The 14,624-nt window shown below is 41.3% G+C and overlaps 1 protein-coding gene across 2 annotated transcripts in view; it reads left to right on the plus strand.

The window, feature by feature from the left end:
- The window catches only part of LARS1 (leucyl-tRNA synthetase 1), a 45,911-nt gene that overhangs the window by 13,762 nt on the left and 17,525 nt on the right, over nucleotides 1–14,624 (plus strand). For both annotated transcript variants that reach the window (XM_081852028.1, XM_081852027.1), the window contains exons 9-19: nucleotides 185–252; nucleotides 476–701; nucleotides 1,233–1,320; nucleotides 2,545–2,621; nucleotides 3,823–3,876; nucleotides 5,295–5,435; nucleotides 7,279–7,356; nucleotides 8,657–8,742; nucleotides 8,824–8,889; nucleotides 8,979–9,061; nucleotides 9,540–9,678. In XM_081852028.1, the coding sequence (XP_081708154.1) occupies nucleotides 185–252; nucleotides 476–701; nucleotides 1,233–1,320; nucleotides 2,545–2,621; nucleotides 3,823–3,876; nucleotides 5,295–5,435; nucleotides 7,279–7,356; nucleotides 8,657–8,742; nucleotides 8,824–8,889; nucleotides 8,979–9,061; nucleotides 9,540–9,678 (1,106 nt within the window). The remainder of the gene's footprint in view (nucleotides 1–184; nucleotides 253–475; nucleotides 702–1,232; nucleotides 1,321–2,544; nucleotides 2,622–3,822; nucleotides 3,877–5,294; nucleotides 5,436–7,278; nucleotides 7,357–8,656; nucleotides 8,743–8,823; nucleotides 8,890–8,978; nucleotides 9,062–9,539; nucleotides 9,679–14,624) is intronic.

Below are 14,624 nucleotides of genomic sequence, written 5' to 3' on the forward strand. Positions count from 1 at the left end.
ACTTATTTATTTTAGCTTTCTGAAAGTTTTATCTTAGAAAGGATACATCATCGGTTATCTTAACTGCTGTCAATTAATAGGGATAGTGGCTGACATGGAGTCCATTCTAGTTTGCCTCTGGGCATCTGATCAGACTGAATAGTGGAAGTGGTGTGCTCATTATTGTTCATGTATTGTCTCTTAGGGTGTTGGACCTCAAGAATACACACTAATCAAAATGAAGGTGGTCGAACCTTATCCTGTAAAGCTAAGGTAATTATCCGCATCTTGGCTAATAAGTCTTCTTTGCATTGCGAGGTTAATTTGATTAGGGATCTCATAGATTACATTTATTATATAGAAACTGTCAGAAATAAAGGGGTAGAATTTCTAATACATAGTTTTAACTCCTCACACGTTTTCCCTTGGGGGACTTCCTTGGGAATTGTCATATTCTCAAATACTTTTCTAAACAACTTCTCCTTTCTTTTCACAGTGGCCTTAAAGGAAAGAATATCTTCCTAGTAGCTGCAACTCTGAGACCGGAGACCATGTTCGGGCAGACTAATTGCTGGGTTCGCCCTGATATGAAGTATATTGGCTTTGAGACCCTGAATGGGGATATTTTTATTTGCACACAGAGAGCTGCCAGGAATATGTCCTACCAGGGCTTTACAAAAACTAATGGTGTAGTTCCTGTCGTGAAGGAGCTGATGGGAGAGGTGAGCAATAGTGTCATCTATTGTTAGTGTGATTCATGTGGCAGAAGATGTGCCCCTATACAGGCAGGCAAACTTTGAGAAATGTTTAACTTGTAACTTGCAGATTCCACTAGTGCAGAAATGGCTAAGCAAGCCCTCCAGATGTTGTTGGAATCTCCACATAATCTTGAAAATAAAAGTGGAGTCATCTTCAGAACCAGCATTTATGTGGTTAAAATGATACCGTGCTAAATGGCAAATTCTCATACAAAAGCATAGCACTGCAAAAATGTATGTTTTGTATGCATACATATATAACAGAAATCTGCTACTTAATGCCTTACTCAGCTGTTGTGGTCTGGTTTCCGTGCCTTACCTAGCATTTCTCTGTTGCATTTGACCTTTTCTGTAAGCACAAAAAGTAAAATATTGTGACTTGGTTTCAGAGAAACTCTCTGTAAAATGAAGGCACTGGGGTGTTTCATTTGTAAGTGATCCTATGGCCATAATGTGGGAGTCGCCTCATCTTTAAAAATATTTTTTTCCAAGTAGGAGATCCTTGGAGCTGCCCTCTCTGCCCCTCTAACATCCTATAAAGTTATCTACACTCTCCCTATGTTGACTATTAAAGAAGATAAAGGTAAGGTTGCTGTACCACCTTCTGCATCAGTTACAGATTGTGTGCAGATATAATTATTTTCTCTTGATGTAAGCCCATGCTATCCCATTTCTGCATTAATTCTTTTTTTAAAAAATCAGTATGAAAATTCATATTTAAACACATGTTTAATAACAAGATACACATTTAAATATGTATTTCATACACATTTCTAAATGTAGTCTATCCTAAAATATGAAATTTTCAAATTCATTGTAATGTTTTTTAAATCTGTGAACTTTATCACAAAAACTGGAGAGGTGTGAAATTGAAGGGTTTGGGAGGTGCAAATTAGGTTAGGTTGCTGAAAAATGCAGACCAAATGAAATTCTCTATCTGCACTAAATGAACACTTAGCGTGATGCGTACCAGGTTTCTGGTTCACATGCCCCTCCCTTCCCATCCTTCTACACTTCTGCAAAAGAGAGTTCAGAAGTTTTTGCTTTCAGTTTTGCTTAACTGTGGTTTAGTGTTTTGTGCAAACCAGCACTGTGTTGTTGACATTAACTGCAGTTTATTTTCAAGTTAGATTGTTTCAAACAAACTATAGCTAATGTTAACCACGCTTGTTCCTGGCAGAATGTGAGAAACCTGTGGTAGGTTAATTGTGCTCTTCAACTCACCCAGGCAGGAACCATGCAACAATAATTTTGTAAATTTCTCCACTCCTCCTCCCTCTCCCATTAGTTTACTTCCATGACAGAGCCCATTAGAGAAAAGATAGTATCTTGCAGAGAAAATTACTTATATAAAAAAAAAAAGTAAAGAGAAAGAAGTAACTTTAAAGGCTACAGGTAAACAAGGGAGACGTAACTAACAAAAGGAAGGATGAGTGGAGGAAGCGATGAAATTCATATCACGTGGTTCCTGCCTTGGTGAGTGGAAGAGACAATTAACCTGCTGTAGGCTGGCCCACTTATTCTGCCAGAAAACACCAAGTAAACTTAAAGCAAGAGCTGTAGTTGCTTTTAAAAAGCTAACTCAGCTGTATGACTGAAATATGTGAATAATCCCACCCTTGCTGCTCTAGTCAAAGGAAGTGGCTAATTTTTAATTAGCATTAACTGGATTTACGCATTTGTTTATGCGAGGTACATGCACATAGAAACCTTTTGGAAATATTTGCAACTAACTTTGCATTTTTAGTGCAAAGTGAATTTTACCATAAAAATGCAAATGGGATAATATGTGTTTCCTGCTTCTAAGGCACTGGAGTTGTCACAAGTGTCCCGTCCGATTCCCCAGATGACATTGCAGCCCTGAGAGACTTAAAGAAAAAACAGGTGAACCGCTTAAGCCTGGGAAAACCGCAGCTTGCTGGCAACTGACGGCCACAGTTTCTACAGGCGATAGCACAAGCTATTTCTTGCAGACACAATAGATGTATTTGGGTAGGATAGCCTTCTGCAACCTGGTGCCCTCCAAGTGTTGTTAGAGTACAACTGCCATAATCTCTGATTATGCTATCTGGAGTCAATGGGAGTTGGAATCTAACAATAACTGGAAAGAAAAGGCTGGTGTAGGGTATCAGAAGGCAATGAAAATGGGCAAAACCGGGCTTTTCATTAAACCTGTACAATTCATCAGTTAAGATTTCTTTAATGAAAAGATGAATCAGTTAATTTCTCACACATCTGCATGACAGTAAAAAGAATTATTTGGAGGCACAAAAGCATATGCTCCTTTATAATGCATGCTTCTTTTGGGGCAGACATTATACTAAAATAGGTGTTTTTTCCTCTGTGTGTGAGAGAGAGGAAATGCCTGCTTTTAAAATGGTGCTTGGCAGCTGCAATTTTTTAAATTGCTTGCATTAAAAGTAATGTGCTTTCTAGTTAACCAAGGCACTTTTTTAGTTGATCAGAAGTTCAATTCATTAATCAACTTATTGACTTGATTAAATTTTGCAGTAAGGGCAAAGACCTGTTTGTCAGGTTTTTGTAGATTTGATTTTCAGGTTTTTGTAGATTTGATTTTCATATTTGTTTTCAATTTCTTCAATAACTGGAAAGAAAAGGCTGGTGTAGGGTATCAGAAGGCAATGAAAATGGGCAAAACCGGGCTTTTCATTAAACCTGTACAATTCATCAGTTAAGATTTCTTTAATGAAAAAATGAATCAGTTAATTTCTCACACATCTGCATGACAGTAAAAAGAATTATTTGGAGGCACAAAAGCATATGCTCCTTTATAATGCATGCTTCTTTTGGGGCAGACATTATACTAAAATAGGTGTTTTTTCCTCTGTGTGTGAGAGAGAGGAAATGCCTGCTTTTAAAATGGTGCTTGGCAGCTGCAATTTTTTAAATTGCTTGCATTAAAAGTAATGTGCTTTCTAGTTAATCAAGGCACTTTTTTAGTTGATCAGAAGTTCAATTCATTAATCAACTTATTGACTTGATTAAATTTTGCAGTAAGGGCAAAGACCTGTTTGTCAGGTTTTTGTAGATTTGATTTTCATATTTGTTTTCAATTTCTTCATAGGCACTTCGAGCAAAGTATGGCATTAAAGATGAAATGGTCCTGCCATTTGAACCAGTAAGTGCAGCAGAGAAGGATTGTGTTGGGTGTTGGAATGGACAAAGCTGTCAGTTTGTATTCTCTCTGTTTATTTTTCTAGTTTCTAGTTCAGTTTATTATTATTATTTAAATTTTTATATCTCCCTTTATTCGAGGATCACAGGGAGGTTTACAATATAAAAACACAAAATATACCATAGCAACAAAGAAAAACAAACTCTCAACACATAATTTAAAAGGCCATAGATAGTTTAATTAACCAAAGGCCTGGGAGAAGAGGAATGTTTTTCCTGGAGCCTAAAGATAAGAGTTTTACACATTTCCACATCAGTGTGCAATATTTTAAAAGTCCTCATGAGAAGCATTTTAGTGTGCATTTCTCCTAACGTACAAATTCTGTACACATTCTAATTTTGCAATTTTGCCTGATATGCGCAGTATTATAGGCTATTCCCCCTAATATAATTTTATTTTCATTTTATAATTTCATTCATTTTAATGTACACTTTCCTCTAGTATACACATTCCGTATGTGTTATTTGGTCAGAGAACTTGATTCCAAAATTTGGAAGAGTACAAATTTATTTCAGTTTGTGGGGTTTTTTTTAGGGAGGGAGTGCAAATCTGGCAGGTTTTTAATGGAAAACAAACCAAAAACTGACCTCACCCCTAGTTGGGTGTACATGTTGGTCACCTGTGTTATCTGAGGGATTTATGTGTTTGTGTTGGTCTGCTTTTTCTGTTACGTATGTCATAGCTCTAGCCCTGCTAAAGCACTGCACAGCCAGGGGTGCTGTGAGACTCCTTGAGAATCCCATAGACTTGCCTTCTACTCTATTGAGAGGCCTGAGTCAGCCCTGTTAATTCTTGAAGGAAAAATACACAGCTGTGTGTCTCCATCTGAAAGTCAGATCCGGCTGTCTGATCTTTGGCTTCGCTTTGATTATGTATTTTGTTGTTACTTGCATGTTGCAGGCACAGGCCAGGCAGCTGTGCTTTTGATGCAAAATTGAGAAATGAGTGCCTATTGGATAACTTTTGAAGCCAATACATGTAAAATTAATTGCCTCAATAAGTCCAGTGAATCTTTGATCACTGAGAAGTAACAGGTTTAAGAAGCAAAACCCAACTTTGGTATAGCAAACAAACCCGAAATTCAGCATATAATATTCTGCCCATCTGTCATATAGGTGTGAGAACCTTGCATATAGATGGAATTAAACAGGCTTCACTTTATTTTCTCTCTCCCCACTCCAAATAGTTTACATTCCCTGCCCTTCAGACAGTAAACAATGCACATACTGTTGAAAAACCATAAAATGAAGATCCCTTTTCTTTGGAGGCTTTTGGAGCCACGGTTGAATCCCCTGCAAAACTCTTTGATTTACTTGCATGATTGAAAACAACTATTTTACAATGCTATGTGCTATTCCCAGGTGCCCATCATTGAGATCCCTGGCTATGGCAACCTTTCTGCTCCGTTGATCTGTGACGAGCTGAAAATCCAGAGTCAAAATGACAGAGAGAAACTTGCAGAAGCCAAGGAAAGATTATACCTGAAAGGATTTTATGAGGGAGTAAGTAAAAAATTAAGATTTTCACAAGAGGGTGTGTGTGTTAGAAAAGTGATTTTTTTTTCTTTGTGGAGATGTATGTATGTCACCAGTTCTGCTTTTTTTAAAATATAAGGGTGAAAAGGAATTCATCCCAACTCTGATTGCTTGGTGACTCAATGGATTTGAACACACCATTTTCTTTATTTACTACACCCTTTCCCAACTTGTTTTGGACTCGCCTCAGCTAGGCAATGGTCAGGGCGCTGGGAGTTGTAGTCCAAAGCATCTGGAAGGGCACCAGGTTGGGAAAGCTAATTCACTTTATGGTTTGTTTCACTGAATGCAAGACTTGTCCTGTTCTCTTTTGGTCTCTGTGTGTTCCTTTGGATACATAACTAATCTGTAACTGGTACAGTCATACCTTGGATCCCGAACGCCTTGCGAGTCTAACGTTTTGATTCCCGAACGCCACAAACCTAGAAGTGAGTGTTCTGCTTTGCAAACATTCTTTGGAACCCGAACGTCCAACATGACTTCCACAGCTTCCAATTGGCTGCAGGAGCTTCCTGCAGCCAGTCAGAAGCCGCACCTTGGTTTCCGAATGTTTTGGAACTCAAACGGACTTCTGGAATGGATTCCGTTAGACTTCTGAGGTACCACTGTATTTGGTATGTGTGGACTGGCTAGGCTTCCTTCTTTTAGGCCATTTTTAGACTTTGATCTGTTTGGATTTAGGGATACCTTGGATTTAGGGATGCCTTCTGTTGAATCTAAGGGAAGGCTGGATCCAGAAAATATAGTGGAAGGGAAAAAATCCTAGTGATTTGCAAACACAAGCACTAGCAAAAGATTCATGAAGTACCATATAGATAGGTTTTATGGCAGTTCTCATGCTTACAAAAGTGTAAGTGCAACTAAAGCATTTCTTTTAACTTTTCTTGCGCAGTGCCCTAGAGTTATGTGCGACAAACACTTGTATGTGAGGAAAGATTATTTTCACACGAGGAGTGGCAGCTCTGTAACCAAAACTCTTATGCCTGCAAGGCATGTGCTCTTCCACTGAAGCATAGCTGAACATTTTTTTAAACTCCTTTTACTTTTCCATAGCAAAGTATGTCCAACACCTTTTGTCGTCTTATTAAAAGAGGCTAGATATTGATTTACCCAGGGGGTTTTCAAGTGTCGTAAACAGATGTGTCTTCTTGAAGAGTAATGGCTTGCTTTCATCAGACATGTAAATTAGACATCCCTTTATACATTTGAGTCTGTTCTTAGAGTAGCTTTGTCCGTTCACGTTTAAGGCTATAAAACTAAACTTTGATTCACTCATGGGACAATTTATCAAGTGTGTGGGTTTTTTAAAAAAATTGCACACAGGTATTCTAAAAATAAAAAAACCTGAAATTCCCTATTGCAGGCAGCTTAATTGAAATTCTGTAGTCTTCTACTGCCTGTCCACACCTTGTCCCCTTCTTCTGTTGTTTCTTTGTGTCTGTTCTTGATTGCAGGCCTCTTGGGGTAAGGACCAGTTATATCTGTTATTTGTGAAGTGTTATGCACATATCAGAGGTGCTTAATGAATGAATGAATGAATAAAATTTTGCTGCCATTTTGTGCATATATATATATATATATATATATATATATATCCTTTGATGTACTCTGTTTTGAAGAATTATTTCGCTTTTGAGGTCAGGAGATAAAATTTCTAGGATTAAAACCACTGATTCATTTACAATTATTGGATTTAGGTGGGTTTCTTGCAGGCATCCTCTAGGAGGAAAAGGGATGGAGACCAGCTTCCTCACATATAAGCTGAACTTCTAAAGCAGTTTGTAATCTCTGCAATGACTTCCCTTTTCAGATAATGCTCGTGGAGGGATTCAAAGGCCAGAAGGTGCAGGATGTCAAGAAGCTTATTCAGAGGAAGATGGTAGATAATGTGTGTAGTGGTTTGTATTGTATTTTAAGATTATACAGTGGCTTCCACAACACAGTTTTTGCTTGCTTGTCTTTACAGAGCACAGCTTGATTTTTTGAAACACAATTGTAGCCACGTGAAACTAAGCAGCACTAAATCAAGTGCTTTGGTTTTGTTGCAAAACAGAAATTATTATGCTTGACCTGTCAAATAGAAATAGCTGCTTTATTTAGATGGGTGCTTTGAATCCTGTAGAGCTTGCTGTATTTTTTAGTGAACTAATCCTTATCTGTTTGCTAAAGGCAAGATTTGTGGCTTTGAAAGTAACTGTTTAGGCATATTGGAGAAGAGCGGACTGTGGTCTGTCCCTATAAAGTTTTGGAAAGGAAAGACCATGGGGGCAGGGAACTGATGGGGCGGAGGTCTTCCTTCCTGCAGCCCACTGGCCTATGTCAGCACAGAACTCCCCATTTCTACCCACCAAAAGTGCAGACGGGTGGAAAAGCCCCCAAACAGGGCGTTGGGCTGGCTTGGGATCCTTAGGCCTCTGAGCTACCCCCCACAGTTTCAGGCCTGATCTAGGCCCGATATCTGTGCCAGAGACATGCTGGCATAACCTGGAACAAGTTTTTGCCTACCCCCCTGCCTTCTGTCCCAGCTAGTGTGAGCAAAGGGGCTGGGGATGCTCTGTTGGTTCCACTGCTCCATCATGCCCCATTGTTGCTTCACTTGGGCTTTAGATTGCTCTGCAGTTTTAAATTCTTCCTATCGTACCATACAGTGGTTAAATCTGGTGTACTTGCACAGTTCTTTCACAAGAGGGCAGCTGAAGTACGGAGAATCATGACTTTTGTTCCATTGGCTTGATGCTGTCCATCTTTTTGAGATTTTCTTGATTGTGGAATTATTTTCATTGCGTCAGTAAAGCATTTGCTCTGGATGGTCCAGGTTGTAGAAAATAAAGCTCCATAATATAGTCATGTAATGATAATGAGTCCCATTGTATAGACAAAGGAACACTCAGGCTTGGGTTGAAAGTCATGCACACGGGACAATTGAGTTGCCACAGTTAGGTAGCTGCTTCCTTGAACTGCCTTGACTATTGCTGAGCATATTCCCACTCTTGTGCCACGGAAATTAAATAAACTCTGTCCCTGTCTGCTCTTCCAACAGAACTGGTGAGCATAGGTTTGGATTATTAAATTGCTATTATTAGTTAAATGGAATTCAGGATAGTTGCGTGGCTAAAGCTACTTCCCTATTTCATAAATATTCCATTTTTTTATCCCAGCATTGTAATCCCACCCTTTTCTTTATTTAGCATGAAGCAATGGTTTATATGGAGCCAGAGAAACAAGTCATATCTAGATCTGCAGATGAGTGTGTGGTGGCTCTTTGTGACCAATGGTGAGTTGGAAGGAAAGATGGAGCCAAGTTAGTTGCATCCCTCACCGCCCTTCATTCTAAGTCCTTTTGTCTGATTTTTAGGTACTTGGACTACGGTGAAGAAAACTGGAAGCGACAAACTTTTGAATGTTTGAAAAACCTTGAGACGTAAGTTGTGGGGGATAGGGGCAAGGTAGATGTGGGCTGACATAAGCCCAGGAAGAGACAGCAAGGATTAATTATCTTGCTTTTTTCAGGTTTGGTGATGAGACACGAAGAAATTTTGAAGCCACTCTGGATTGGTTGCAAGAACATGCCTGTTCAAGGACGTACGGATTAGGTAGGATAAAACTTTTCCTGTTGTTTAATTGGGAACTCTTGGCTATAGGAGCAATTTAATATTCTAAATGTTTTTTAAAGCATATCTGCAACGGCTGATTCCCATAGAGACAACATACTCAGAAAAATTAACATCTGTCATGAGCTGAAATCAAGGCACACCTCACTTTTCCACGCAGAAACATATTCTAGAGATTCATATAACTCCAATGAGGAGTATTGATTCAGAAGTAGCTTGGGATAGGGCCCCCAAGTGCCACTCCCTGAAAAACTCAAGTATGCTCCTTTCAGGTGTACTTCAATTTCTAAGACGTTGAGTGAGTCACAGTTTACCATACTAATGGCTGCCAACAGAGACAAGCTGATAAATATTGAGTTGTTTTAATATGAAAGGTATAAAGGCTCTTAAGCATTTTTTTGTTGACAACTAAGGAATGTGCTGACTACAACACAAATAATTTATTTTGCTATATTTTTAGGCACACGTTTGCCTTGGGATGAGCAATGGTTGATCGAATCTCTCTCCGATTCCACTATCTACATGGCTTTCTATACGGTTGCTCATCTCCTCCAACAGGGTAATCTCCGCGGACAAGGACAGTCTCCATTAGGGATCAGGTGAGAAGGAAAGTTTCCCAGGGTATAGTGTTTTACATAATAAAATTATAGATAAATCTCTGCCATTAATATAGTGTCTTCATGTTGATTCACACAGTGTACCAGGTGAGGAGTCTGGTATGAATTTGATTCTTTGCAGGACAACTGTAAACTGCCACATAGTTAGAAAAAATGGTTATCAGAAACCACCCTGATTTTTAATGTTAGTTCTGTTTCCCCAGGAAATGAAAAAAGTGTCTGAAAAGAGAACCAGATGGCTAATCTTCTCCTTTCTGGCAATCTGTCTGCAATCATAAATAGTTGAGGTTAATTATCCTGCTTATGTAGTCCTCCACTATGCATTCAGTAGATATATCTTCAGATATAAAGGCTATTATAGAACTTCTAGCAAAGGCTTGGGGAGCCTGTAGTTCTCCATATGTTGCTGGACCACAACTCCCATAGTCCTTGACTATTGGTTTGTTGGATGGGGATGATGAGATTTGGGAGTCCATCAACATCTGAAAGGCCACAGGTTCCCCATCCTTGTTCTATGATCAAAACTCTTTCTTCAAGCAATTTTCGCAATACTAAGTGGTCTAATTTGAGCTTCCAGCATTATTGCTTCTCTTAAACTTAGTTAGTCTTCTGTGGCATACAAGATGAAGGATTATAGTTTTGTATTCAGTATAGAATGTTAACTAGCTCCTGTCTTACTGCTTCAAAATATCTCTCTCTAATGAGGTTACTGCTGTGGTCGATTATGCAGTGGTTACTGCTGTGGTCAATTGAGCTTTTAAACTGGGGAGTTAACTAGATGAAGGTGGAGCATATCTTCTCTGGGTGAAGCCACAGATGAATGCTTTAGAAAGGAAATCCTAGCGATATTCAAGCACCCTCCTTCCTTTTTTAAACCTGAAGGTAACTGAAGACAGGAGGATTGGTTCAAATGAGAGCTATTTTTCATAGGAATAATCTTTTTAAGGCAGCGTAGTGTCTGGTGAGTCTTTCCTCTGAACTCTTAATTGGACTGCATAGCAGTTGTCTGGCTCGCTTTTTCTCTCATTAGAAAAAGCAGAGTGAAATGAACAGAATTTTAGCTTCACAGGAGCCCTGCCCTTTGCTCCCATTGCTCTAGTCAAAGTTTGTGGCTATCTAAGAAGTCATTATGCAAACCCTTCCATTGCATTTGATGTTTTAATTCAAATTTGCTGATTAAATTTCTAAAGGGAAATAGGAAATTGAGTTAAGGTTAATCCAAGCAACTTCTTTACTGACATTTTCAAAGAATGTATGTATGGCTCAAGTCAAGACGTAGGCTGGAATTCAGTGTGGCTCTATTGAATGTTCCATCTGCAAAAGCATATGAGCTTGCCAGACAGAACGATTCCCCCTAACCCCCATGTGCACTATTCTGGGGGTTCTCTTGAACTACCCCAAGCCAATTTGGGGTGGCACATAGGGGGAGGAGACAGGGGAAAGCCCCTTGAACAGGCAGAGGCTCCAGTGAAACTTGCCCATATGAGTCACCACTCAATCTGTATGTGACTCTTAATTCTGGACACAAGGAAATTTACAGTTGTGTATTTTCCCCATATACATTATACCTGGAATGGGGGGTATTTTCATACCTCAAACTGGAAAAAAAAACCATTTCTGGCTTTGAAAAAATAAATAAAACCAAGAACTTTTACTATTAATGAAGTGCAAACCTGGAATGGTAACCAAGAGTTCCCACATGTGTGAACTCTATTCTCAATGGCAGATGTTGGCATCAGGTCTACTCTGGCTGCAGCCCAGGTTCAAATTTTATTCTGTATTTTTATGCTTTGAACTACCCTGAGATATTCAGATGAAGGATGGTGTACATATTTAACAAATAAATTAAATGAATATGAGTCTTGGTTTGCAGGTTGTACTTTGTATCTATAGTCAACCCAATGTGCGCGATATTGATGGCACATTAATGAGATTTGTTACTAGTTGAAATGTGTGAAAGATAACGATCTTTGGAGCTCGATCGTTGAGCCGTGGCCTCTGATAGCTTTACAATCCCAATCAGTCTTTTACAGCGTCCAGCACACTTCCTTCCGTGCTGCGCAACAAATTCTGCTGTCTCTTTAGCCACGGCTTAGCAGAGTAGCATACAGCGGTGTAAAGCAGTCTTTTTCTCCTTTTCTCCATGCAAGCATACACAGACAGGTTCGTCTATTTACAGCTCTTTATTGAAACATTTCAGCATCTAAGACCGGGGCTTCTTTCACCCATGTCTCTCTCTCTCAAGACACACAGAGAGAACAACAGAAAGTACAGGAACAAGCTCCTCCTTAGCTCCTGACGTCAGAAAGTGACGCACACCTCAGAACACTTAACCAGTTAAGTTCTGAACTCTCACACCCCCTCTTGCGTTGCTTTCTGACAAGACCTGTGTAGCATCTTCAGCAACACCTTGTGAGATCAATCCCTTCCCCAATGCCTTGCGCCCTCCCTTGGAGTACCTGTTAGGCATCTGTTGAATCACCTCACTACTCTCAGAATCGCACTGTGCGAAACTTACCCACGCACCTGTGGCCTGGTACCTCTCAGGTGGAATACCCTTGGTTGTGCGACTGGATCGCCTGGGCACAAACTCTGGTGTTTCCTCTGGCTCACTGTCACCAGCAGGTGTGTCCTCTGCATCACAGGATTCCCCCTCTGACTTAAAGCGTCTTCGAATCCTCTCCATTACACTCACAGGAGAACTAGGCTCACTCTTGGGCTGTCCTTTTCTAACAACTCGTGGAGACGCCCCATCCTGCTCCTGACTCTGGTCAGTGACCTGATCGTCATCAGCAGACTCAGCCTCTTCTTCCTCCTCAACAGAACTGTCCTCTGGATCAGAGAGACATTCTGAAAGAACATCACGCTGTGCAGAAATCTTTGGCCTTTCATCCTGCTCAAAGAATTCAGCGTGTTTACTGATCAGCACCTTACTCTGATCACCTGACGGGTAAGCAAACCTCCATGCACGAGCTTCTGGCTCATACCCACAGAAGATCATTTTCTGGACTTTGGCTCCATCTGGCCCTTGCAAAGCCTTAGGCACAGGGACAACCGCAGGAGATCCAAACTTGCGCAGAAAGTGAACCTGGGGTTTTCTGCCATTCAACAAAGAGTACGGTGTGTCACCTACCAGTGAGTTGTAGACACGATTCCAGGTGAAACACACACAACGGATTGCCTCCAGCCAAAACTTTGGAGGTAACCTAGCTTCCGTTAGCATCACCTGTGCAGCCTTAACCAGAGCTTCACTCCTCAGCTCTGCCACCACCCTCTTACTGGGTGAAGTAACTGTGTAATTTATCCCTCTTTTGTGAAAGAACTGCTGCAAAGCAGAACCAGTGTACCTAGCATTTCTGTCACTGACGATTGCTTTCACCTTGGTGGAGAACCTTAGTTCCACCCCCTCAATCCAGCTCCTGATCAGCTGTGCTGCATCCTCCCTGGATTTGAGACCGTGGGTCCAGGTGTTCTGCGAAAAATCATCCTGAAACGTTAGCAGATACCTGGCCCCCCCTAGACTCTGTTCCCTGACAGGATTGAACAGATCTATGTGTACCAGCTGAAAAGGTTTAGTGGTTACCCGTTCCACCTTTGGGTAACTGCACCCTTTCACCTTCGCCTGCTTGCAAGTGGTGCAACTAATGGCACGTCCACAATCTCTAATTTTACACCCTCTGGTAACCTCAGGAAGCACTTGCAGTTCTTCTAGAGAACCATGAAAAGTCCTCTGATGCCATACACAAGCACAAGTAACATGAGTGGGAACTGTAGCACGCTGCGCCTGTGCTCTCTCAACCTTCCCCTCACCCCCAAGAGACGTTTTAAGAATGAAAAGATCATTCTGCCCCTTATTAACCTTGGCAAGTACCCTCTCCCCTTTGGAGATTGTGCAGACATCATCCTGGAAACAAACCTGAAACCCTTTTTTCAACAAATAAGGCACAGATAACAAACAGTGATGCACCTCTGGGACAATACAAAAATCCATCTGTTCCTGCAAAACAGAAAGATAAACATTAGCAAACTTAGAAATTTTAGCTCTTTGTCCATTTGCAAACTTAACAGTCTGTCCCTGTCCTTTTGGAACTGCCGTGCAATTCCACATCTCGACTGCAGGGGTCTCTGGAACCATGTTGCGGTTAGCTGCAGAGTCAATAACAAGACTCAGCTTGGAATTTTCCACACAGCTGTTCTCAAACAAAGCCATGCTCGCAGTGACTTGATAAGACTCTTCCTGTTGTTTAGCACGTCCGCCGGACTCAATCCCACGCCTGCCCGCCTTTGCAGGCTGGTTGCCATGGAAACCCGCCTGATTCCCATGAGAAGTGTCCTTCACAACATCCTGCCGTGCCTGTGTGCTCCGGTGGGGGCAACTGCGACGCAGATGTTGAACTCCAGTGGAAAAACACTGCCCGGGGCTCCTCCCAGCTGGCCTGGCCTTCCTTCTCCTGGAACGGCGCCTCCCACCAGCCTCACCCCCTCTGAAGCTCCTCTCCGTTTCAGCACTTCCTGTGGAAAGTTTCTTAAACTTGCCTTTGGAACTCTTCGCCCCCCCGATCTGCTCACCAGCGCTCCTACAGGCCGATACATCGGGAAATGGGCCTGCCAGTCCAGCGTCTCCAGGGCTCTGGCCTTCTGCTGAAGCTTCACACAAGCCCTTCAGCACATCCCAGGCAGCCCTTGCTGACTGTACACCCTCCAAATGAGGCTTCAGCGATGCATGAACGCATGCTCTGAGCATATTCAGCTCTTGTTGCAATTTCTGCTGGCTATCTTCCCAGCTAAGGGGTGGTGCTTTTGGCTCCCTCTGGCTTCCTTCCCAAAGCCCATGGACCAGGAACCAGCCCCTTATTCTTCTGCTCCAGGTTGCCCAACTTTTTAAAGTGAGCTTTTCCACCGGTATATCCTGGCTCTCAGCCATCATC

Source organism: Podarcis erhardii (genome assembly GCF_964252035.2).
Source record: "Podarcis erhardii genome assembly, chromosome: 2".
Classification (NCBI taxonomy): Eukaryota; Metazoa; Chordata; class Lepidosauria; order Squamata; family Lacertidae; genus Podarcis; species Podarcis erhardii.